This window comes from Chanos chanos, chromosome 9 (genome assembly GCF_902362185.1).
Source record: "Chanos chanos chromosome 9, fChaCha1.1, whole genome shotgun sequence".
Classification (NCBI taxonomy): domain Eukaryota; kingdom Metazoa; phylum Chordata; class Actinopteri; order Gonorynchiformes; family Chanidae; genus Chanos; species Chanos chanos.
Window position 1 is genome coordinate 15,655,957 of NC_044503.1, and position 10,000 is coordinate 15,665,956.

At 42.8% G+C, this 10,000-nt stretch overlaps 1 protein-coding gene across 1 annotated transcript in view; it reads right to left on the bottom strand.

Annotated features, from left to right (window-relative positions):
• LOC115820826 (ERC protein 2) overlaps positions 1–10,000 on the bottom strand; it is a 151,751-nt gene that overhangs the window by 17,148 nt on the left and 124,603 nt on the right. Inside the window, exon 15 of the mRNA XM_030784513.1 lies at positions 218–365. Coding sequence (XP_030640373.1) covers positions 218–365 — 148 coding nt within the window. The remainder of the gene's footprint in view (positions 1–217; positions 366–10,000) is intronic.

The window sequence follows — 10,000 nt, forward strand, 5'->3', positions numbered from 1 at the left end:
AGACAGACAGAGAGAGAGAGAGAGAGAGAGAGAGAGGATGACAATGGTAATGAAAATGATGGTTGACTGAGATCCTGTCAACATCTTAGAGACGCCCTGGGGGAATGAAGAATGCTTAGAAGAGGTATGTTAGGTCACAATAATGCTAGATCTCCTGTAGTGCGTGATTGGCTGATGGGTTAATTGACGGGTTTGTAATTCAATAGCTGTGTCAAACCTGTTGTTTGAGTTGGTGCATCAATCTATCCTTTTCTCTCTTCAACGCCATGACCTCCTCCTGGGTCTTCTTCTTCTTAGAGGCGGAAAGTTCCAAAAGGGCAATGTTTGCGTCTTTCTCACTAATGGCTGCCAACAGAGCCTGTTGCCTGGTGGGAAATGAAGATGGGAAAAGGGTTAGAAGTACGGTAACTCATTATGTTAACAAATGCCAGACACTAAGGTACAATAGCGCAAACAAGATGCACATGCACACACACAGACACACACCCACACACCCCCCACACACACACGTTTACGGTCACGCAGCAGGAGGGAAGAGCCAGCAGGTGAGCTAGAGTGGTTTACATACCAAAGGACCGCATTACCCACAACCCCTTGTTCTTTTTCCTGTCATCAGAGAGATTCTTTACTAATGGCAACCGATACCCCTAAGGAGCGGAGGGAAATCGTCACAAGGCTGTAAGAGCCGAATTCATCAGCACACCGGGTGGTATAAATCACCTTCGATATGTGTGTGTGTGTGTGTGTGTGTGTGTGTGTGCGTGCGTGTCTCGTACTCTCTCTCTCCAACTTTCTCTTCTCTCTCTCTAACACACACACACACACACACACACACGCATCGAAGGTGATTTATACCACCCGGTGTGCTGATGAATTTATACAGTAAAGACTGACTTATATAACAAAGACCTGAAACTCTCTATTGGTTTCTTGGTTTATCATGACTAGGGCATGTGTAGTTAGTCTTGAATTATGGGATGAGAAAATCACTTTGACTGGACGTCCATATGCTCTGTCTGATAGTCTGAACTCAGAGACACTGAGTCAGCACAACATGTCCCCTTCACTCTACCACTCTAAGCAGTCTGACGCGCTCTTTATTTACGACATTAACTCTGTCAAATTCACTAACACTCATAAACTGCGGAGTCTAGTGTCCAATTTAAGATCTGAACCAGACCAGAGAGAGAGAGAGAGAGAGAGACAGAGAGAGGGAGAGAGAGAGAGACAGAGAGAGGGAGAGAGAGAGAGGTAGTGAGACATTTGCACAGAAAGCATGGGAAACCGCGAGAGAGGGAAAGAGAGAAGGAAAGAGAGAGAGAGAGAGAGAGAGAGAGATATTTTCGTTCCATGATTTAAGTCCCTTTTAGTAATAACTTGGTTCTGAAAATAAACAGCCTTCTCGGAGTACAGACGTATTGCTGTGGAATTCCAACTCTGTGTTTTCGCTACAATTATCGGAGTGAAACATCTGGAATCCCCCATTTGCTGGAGCTAATAGCGTCTCAGGTCCACGACTGCTGACGTGGTTCTCAAACCGTAATCGCTCAATTAATCAAAGAACCCCATCAGTCGAACGAGTGTATGCCCCCCGTCTACCGACACCTCTCCAGTGTTATTCCTCTTTTCCTTGGCTACGAGTGAGGGAAAGGCCTCAGTTTCCTTCCATCTTTACACATATAAAGGGCTTTCCACACAGTAAGCGCCGAGCGCACGCACAAACACTTATAGAAATCCACCAACACTCGTATTATTAAAAGAAGACATATGCAAAGCTTTGTTGTGGGACACCCCTTTAAAACTCAAATACAATATGAAATTATTTTGGATTCCTATATTCTAACGTGGTTAGATTCACACCTTGGAAATTAACAGAAAATAGTGAATGGTTTAAGTGACGCGTTAGGCGCCAGAAACCAGTTGTAAATGGGCTCTCACTTTATTTCAGCTGTATGAAATGAATAAAATCACATGTAGACAAACTAAAGCTTGAGGAAAGATGGGGGGAAAAAAATACCAAAACAAGCGAACAAAAAAAAGTTATGACAGTAAGGTCCAGTCCACGTCTACACAACTGTTAACGCACACCAGAGATCTGACACAAAACCAGAAAAAAAAAAAACCTTTTGTATACATTATTTTATCATAGAGAAATCCAAATACAGGTGACAAAGGAATGTGGCTGAACTTTTTTTTTTTTCTTGTCTTAAACGTGTATGGGCATGGAACGCAGTGGTCTTGGAGATATTAATAAACAAAGAGGGGACGGACGGCGCGTAAAATGGAAACATTAGCACGGTGACAGCAAGCAGTAAATATGTTGTGGAGGTCAGTGTTGTGATTATAACCATCCTCTCCATCAGCTAATGACACTTCAGAACATGTTTACATTAGCATAAGATCTAAGTAAGAAAACAGAATAACGTAATCAGGTATTCATATATATATATACACACACACATCTCTCTCTCTATATATATATGTATGTATATATATATATAAAACACTCCAGCCTCCAACCTTGCTTCCATGGCTACCACAACATACAGAGACATACAGAGAAAAGAGAAGGATATTGCCCTAAAACTGAACAAAAAGTGACAGAAAAAGAAGAAAGACAAAAAAAGAATTACAGGAAGGAGGACGGAGAGAAGAGGGAAAAATGAAAAAAAAAAAAAGAAAAAATAACAAAGCTGAAAAGTCTATCAAGTGCTTCAATGTCAGCTAAACATTTTTATGTCTAGACCGATAGGTGACCTAAAACAACACATTTTTACAAAAGGAAAAAGAAAAATCCTTGTATATGAGTGTATTACATTTACAGGCAGTTCTGGAAAGATCTCCAAGTTTTAATATGTTGCTTTGTACTCTGTTCCCAACCTCACCCCAGGACTGATCCTGTATTTTCCCCTCTCTGCTCCTTACATCCTGATTAAGCCATCATTAAAAACCGCCTCCATTCTGGTGCAAGGTAGCGCAGATCACCACTGAAAATGAATAGGCAACCAATGGCCAAACACAAGACCGGATTTGCCCTTGATCCAAAATGGCGGCCATGCTTCACTGAAACCAAAACAACTTTTAGTCGCCTGATTAGCACAGTGAAACCTTGCACTTACCCTCCTGGTCAGATAAGAGGGAAGTCAATGCCTAATGGCAATGAGAGATGCCTTCCTAAACCTATGTGCAGAGGTATTACTTTGATTAGCCAGCCAATAAAACACTTCCCGTCCTGAACCGAAAACCTCAGTACCTCAAAAAACCTCCTTACAGTTCTAATTAAGCAGCCTCTACCAAAGAGAGTTCTAAATTTCTCGCGGGATCATTAAATGACTATCAGTTTGAATTGTTGTTCGGCTGCAGACCTAAAGCAGGTTTCCCTTGAACATAAATCCTTCCGCCACTCTGAAACTCGCTTCGTTTTTTAGAGAACGAAAACAAAATGATTTCGATGATGTACGGTACAAAGCGAGCAGTTTATTTTTCAACCAAACCTCTGCCTTCAATCTTTGTCTCGCTCTGGTTAACGCCCTTTTCTCTTCCATCACAGCAAACCTTGGCATCTCAGAACAAACAGAACATTGTTGTCATTCAGTGAAAAAGTGAGAGCTCTCGTCATTTCATGTGTGACATCGCTTTCCAACAATCTGATGTAGAACGTGAAAATTAGGTCTTCATTTTTTTGATGTTTTTGAAGTTTCTAGCATGAAAATATATCAGTTAGTTTTGGTTAACTAAACAAAGCAAATATAAAAAGGCCTATACGTTTTTTTGTTGTTGTTGTTGTTTGTTTTTGTTGTTGTGCTGTGTTGTTGTATCCGCCACTTGAAGTGGAAAAAGTTCATCCTGTCTCTGCAGCGGTCAGTTAGCCTGATTCCATACAAGCGTTAGTCACACCAAACAGAAAGAGCTCTAGGCTGCAGCTCACTTCATGCTTCACAGTAGTTTAGACCATAACAGCTGTGTATGCATTCTCAGGTGTGCTCCATACAGAGAGGAGAGAGAGAGAGAGAGAGAGGACAAAAAAAGCATTTAATCAAAACGAAGAGGGCAATATAGCTGTCAATGCTGAGCCAAACTGACACACACACACACACACACACACACACACACACACACACACACACACATACACACCAAAGCACCTTCCATGAACTCTCTCTCTCTCTCCCTCTCTCTCTCTGTCTCAGTAGCAGACTGAGTTCCTTATGTCTTACTTATGCTGGGCTATAATTCTTCCCCTGTGGAAGGAAGATAGCCATATGATGGTGATTGTGTGCTTGTGGCTGACCCTGACAGGACCTGACAGAGGCATGTGATGGATGGTTAAAATACATGCTTCCACAGTCAAGAGGAAAGTGCCCCCCCCCCACCACACCCTGCCCCCACGCTTTATGAAGACATCTAACGCATGGGGCGTCCCGACGTCAGACGGAACAGAGAGGTCGAAACATCCAGACACCGTAGAGAATTACCCATGACTACCTTTGGCGTCATGGGAATATGAATAAGGTCAATGGCTCTCAACTATCCAAAATGAAGGTGAGAAAGTGGGACAAGGTACTGGATACGCTCACATGAAGAGAGAGAGAGAAAGAGAGAGAGAGAGAGAGAGAGAGAGAGAGAGAGAGAGAGAGAGAGATGTAAAGGAGAGAAGTAAAAGAAGGGTGGAATTAGAAGATTGAAGACCTGTGTTGACATTAAGTCAGGCCAGCCTATTCCACTTCGTTGTTCTTCTGCCACGTCACGTTCCTGGAATTACATGTTTATCATTTGTGTTATGACTTGGCGTGAAATTATTATCGCAAACAGTCAAAACGGGGGAGAAAACAGATGTGCCATGAAAGATGCCCAAGGGAGAAACATATCAAGCTGCTGTTCAGGTTAGCAGGAGAGCGTGTGGAGAACACGCAAAGCTCACACAGAGAATGTCAAAGCACTGAACAACGATGAGAAGGCAACCCAACCTAACAGGCTTACTGCTCTAAATAATTCTAATCTATTCAGACAAACAGGAACGTGTTAACATCGTGAAATTCTGGTTACGATTTAAGCTCTAACATTTGGAGGGGGTATTTCATAAAGCAAGATTACTCACTTGACCATGCTGTCAGAAGTAAGGTCTTTGGACAATTTTTTTTTTTTTTTGTACTTAAGTTAGCAAGGCCACTGAGTAATCAGGAAATGCTCCTCCCAGGGTAATTGGGAGAAGCTTTGGGGCTTCCCACTCATTGCTCGCTGAATCTCTTCTCTGGCTGGAAAAGTCGGTGAGACAGCAGACTGTCTTCCCGGTGACAGACAGACTGTACACAATGCTGTCACAAACATCTGGAGGTGATATCTGACTCTTATTGGTTTGGGTAGTGTGTGGAAAACAGGACACGACTGTCCTAAAAAAAACAAAAAACAAAAGTACACGTTTCTAATGGTTACAGACTGACAACAGAGTGTGGATGTCTGCTTATTTGTGTGTGAGAAAAAGACCCACAAAGAATTCTGTTGAGGTAGCAGGTGGATACGAGGCAATCAGATGTGACCTCTGTGTGTGTGCGTGTTTCCGTGATGGTGTGTGTGTGTGTGTGTGTGTGTGTGTGTGTGTGTGTGTGTGTGTGTGTGTGTGAGTGTTGGTGTTTTTGTCTGTGTCGGTGTCCGTGACTTTGTGTGTGTACACACACATATATGTGTGGGGTTTTTTTACCTCCTAATAAAACATACAGAACTCAGCAACTTTACACAAGTCTCCTTTTTCAACACAACTCACAAGTCAGTGTGAGAAACAGAGAGAAGCTAATTGAAAGAGTATGGATGACTTTCCCAGAAACAAGAGTAAAGAGAAAGGGGAAAAAAAAGACAGACATATACGCCAAAACATTACTGTTAACGGACACACGACTGAAATCTTGAGTAATGAGTCATTACTAGCTACCTCTGAGGAAGAACACAAACAGAAACAGTGCTAAAAGAAGGACCAGCAAATGAAACCACACAATTCAGTGAAGATACCAGGCTGTAATGTGTCACAGTATATCAGGTATCAACCCAGCAGATGTACAAAGACGTCTGTTCTGGTTCCTGGTGAGTAGAATCACAATCCAATACAGCGTGATAACAAGCAGAAAACCTTGCGCGGTACGCATATGACCTCTGAAACAAAAATAGACCTGTTCGGCGCCAAGCAAGTGGCCGCAAGTCAAGACCGCTACGTTAACCTGACCCACGGTGGACGTTAAAAGTACAAAAGTGAGAATTGTTGGCCTGAGGAGCTACAAAAATGCAGTTGGAGGTCTCTTTGAAGCTTCTACCCTGCTGGTAACGTGCTGTGCTAGCCTTTGCCATTAGCGCGCAGTGGGCTCTCTGCTAACAGGGAAAAGACTAGCGCAGTCGTCGCTGCCTCTGCCTCCCAACGACGTTCCCAGATGACAGCTCACTCGGTCATGACCACCCCACGAACTCTGGCCGCCGGTTGAACGACAATGGAAAACATTCTGTTTTCTAATGAAGACAAGACGAGAGAAAGAGAGAGAGAGAGAGAGAAAGAGAGAAGACAGGAATAATATCCACCACTTGAATTAACTGGGCACCTCCACACACAGAGTGTATGAAATGGTGAACACAGAGAACTCCTTGGAGGACTGCTCCTCAGCCAATCAGACAGAACTTTTTGGACCACTGAGAAGGATACCTGGTTGGGGAGGCGGGGGCATCGTAGATGCTGAGGGAGGTGTATTTGGGAAGGACTGAAAGAGTTAAACTCCCTGTGGAGGAGCTGAAAGATAAATAAACGGTCATATAAAAAGGAAATGACCATGCCTCAGAGGGACGGTGCGGCAGATGATGATGTCATGGCTGTCTTTTCTTTTCTCTTCTTCTTTTTTTTTTTTTGGAAGAGTTGGGGGATGGGGGAAGGGGTGGCCTCATGCCTCATTCTCCTTGGCATGGAAGTCTAGCCAGGAATCCCTAGTGGACAGTGGCTAATTGAAGGGAGAGGCGATGTGTGTGTGTGTGTGTGTGTGTGTGTGTCACATGTTCTTTACTCAAGTAGACGTACAGATACTTGTGTAAAAAAAGACTCTGGCAAAAACATCTTTGTACTCAAAATGTATTAAAGTATAAAAGTAAAAAGTAGCCCTTTGAAGGACATTTCTACCAGCTGTTTCTGTGCAAAGCTAACTGAACCTCATGTCATACTGAAATAATTCGAAGACAATTAAACCATTCTAACTTCAAACAAAATAAAAAACAATATACTGAAAATAATGAACGTTAACTTTGCTCCAATGTGCAAATCAGTTTTCAATGTCAACAACAGAGCTCAAAACAACATGATCAACAGAGAACACACTTCAGGTCTAATTGAGCCGTAAACTCTTTTGTCAGAAATTCCCTCATCTCTACAGGACTACCAGCAAACATTTCTCTTAAATAAGGCCATGGATGGAGAATGTCTTACTGCTCTTAATCTGCTCTGTCAGCGGTTTTGTCTGGCTCACTTTCATCCATGTCGCTACTAGTTCTCCCTGTCACGGACATCGCATTCAATAGACACCTTTTCTCCACGCTTGAGTCTCTCTTTCCTGTCTGTTTTGTCTTATGTCTTTTACGTTGTTTTCGCCTTGTTACGTCTGTCGTGTGTGACATGCGCCGATGGATACACCGTCTTTTCTATGTGTTACTGTCCCATACGTTTAGGTTGAAATCGGTCTTGATGTTGGGAAGGCCTGCAATGCTGCAAAATAAAAATAATCGATAATTCCCCTCAATTGCATTAAAACTAAAGTAACGAGCCTGTTCTGAAAATGTAAGGAGTAGAGAGTACAGATAGTTGTGTTAAAACATAGGGGGTAAAAGTAAAAAGTTGTCAGAAAAATAAATACTCACGTAGATACCTGAAAACTCTATTTGCACTTCATTATTTCCCACCTCTGGTGTGTGTGTGTAAGGTGAAGAGAGAGTGAGGGAGAAAGTATAAAAGACTCTAAAGCTAACTGCGTATAGGTATGTTTTTGCCATTGTGTGTGAGTGTGTGAAAGGAGAGAAGAAAGAAAGACCATTAGCGTATACATATAATATATGTTTGCATGAAAAATAGTGTGTGTGAGAGTGTGCATGTGTGTCGGCATGGGAGTGTGTGTTTGTGTGTAGAAAAAAAAAAGTGAGCTACGGAGACTGTAGCTGTAATATAAACATGTTCTAGTACATTATATCAGAAATGTATGCAAAAGTAGAGCCCCACTGAATCGTGGGAAAGGCATCCTGTTCCATATTCATGCCTGGATCATTCCCAGAGGTAGAAACACACAGACACACACACACACACAGACACACACACACTCACACACGCACACACACACACAGGCACATACACACACACGCACACACACACACACACGCACACACACACACACACACACACACTCACACAAACACACACATACACACATTTGAAATGTAAGCTGCCAAAACAAGAGGTGTGTCTTGAGAACATGATATTGCCACCAGACCTCCACTTTAGAAAATAACCGGGGTTAGTTCATTTAATTAAATATATATTCACAAAAAAAAAGGAAAGAAAGAAAAAAAAAAGAAGGAAAAAACCTCTCACAGTTAGGCTAACTGCTTTAGTCCCATTAGCGCTAAGCTAAATGAGTTAACATTGAGAAGTTAAACTAGTATACTGTGCTTTCTCAAGGCAACTAGCGTTCACCAATTAGCAGAGCCTGGTCTTAATCTAACCAGACCCACGTTCAGCTGTCTGTTACGCTGCCCCTTCATACACACACACACGTGTGTGTGTGTGTGCGTGTCCCGGCTACTGGTTTAGCTGACAGTTCAATAGAGCGAAAGCTAGCATAATAGAGGAGTACGTTTAGCATAATAGGGTAGGCAGAGATGCCGTCACCTTGATTTAATCCCCCAAAGTCTACAGGGTAAGTAGCTGACTGGCTCCAGTCAACATTAAGGCTACTGTATACAAACCCTCAGACAACCTCCAGGTGACCTCTGGACAACGTTTATACAATCTCTGGACAATCTCAAGACAACCTTCAAACAAATTCCTAACCACCTAGAACACCCCTCCCCCCCTCCAAAAAAAAAGAGAAAGAAAGTACTCTCAAGAAAGTACACAGTACATAGTAAGTATGTACTAAGTTTGAGGCAGCATACCTAAAATCTACTTTTTGATAATGGGTAAGTCTTCAAACATGCTCCAACAACAACAAAGCCCCACACAAACTGTAGCAGAGTGTGCTGGGATAACCTAGTCCAAACAGCCAGACAACCTTCAGATAACCTTCAGCGTGGGAGTTGAAAGGCGTATGGCTGGCAGCGTTCGGCCATTTTCAGAGAAGGCCTTTCTTAGCCCTCTAGTTTTTCTATAGAGGATGACAAAATTAGTTCACTCATAAAGATGGCAGGGAGAGTGGAACGTTTCTTCTTACACACACACACACACACACACACACACACACACACACACACACACGTCATTTCAAACACATGCACATTAAATACTCGCTCTCTCTCTCTATCTCCTTCCTTCTCTCTGTGCATGTGTGTAAGACTGACATAAAGAGAAAAAGAAAAAGAAGGCAGGACAGAGGGCATGTAAGAGAGAGATAGAGAGAGCGAGAGAGAGAGAGAGAGAGAGAGAGAGAGAGAGAGACCAGCTGGGTTGTTGAAGCTCTTTGTCATCTCAGGAAAGGTTGTGGGTCAGAATGAGAATGTGTAGCAGTGTGTGCGTCAGTTCACACTACAGCCGAGCCCAGCAAAGTTAAACAGAGCACAACTTCTCCAAACATTTTCAAAACTTAAAAACAACGCTCGGACAACATTTACTCAACATTGGCTTCGCGCTCCGATCTGACAGACAGGCTAAAGCAACGCAGGCCTGCGCTGAGAGAGAGCTGGGAGTCCCTGTTGTAAACACAGTGCTGAGTAATGCCCGATACTTACACACACACACGCACACACAGAGTTCCAATTTTGTGGAGTGTGTAAA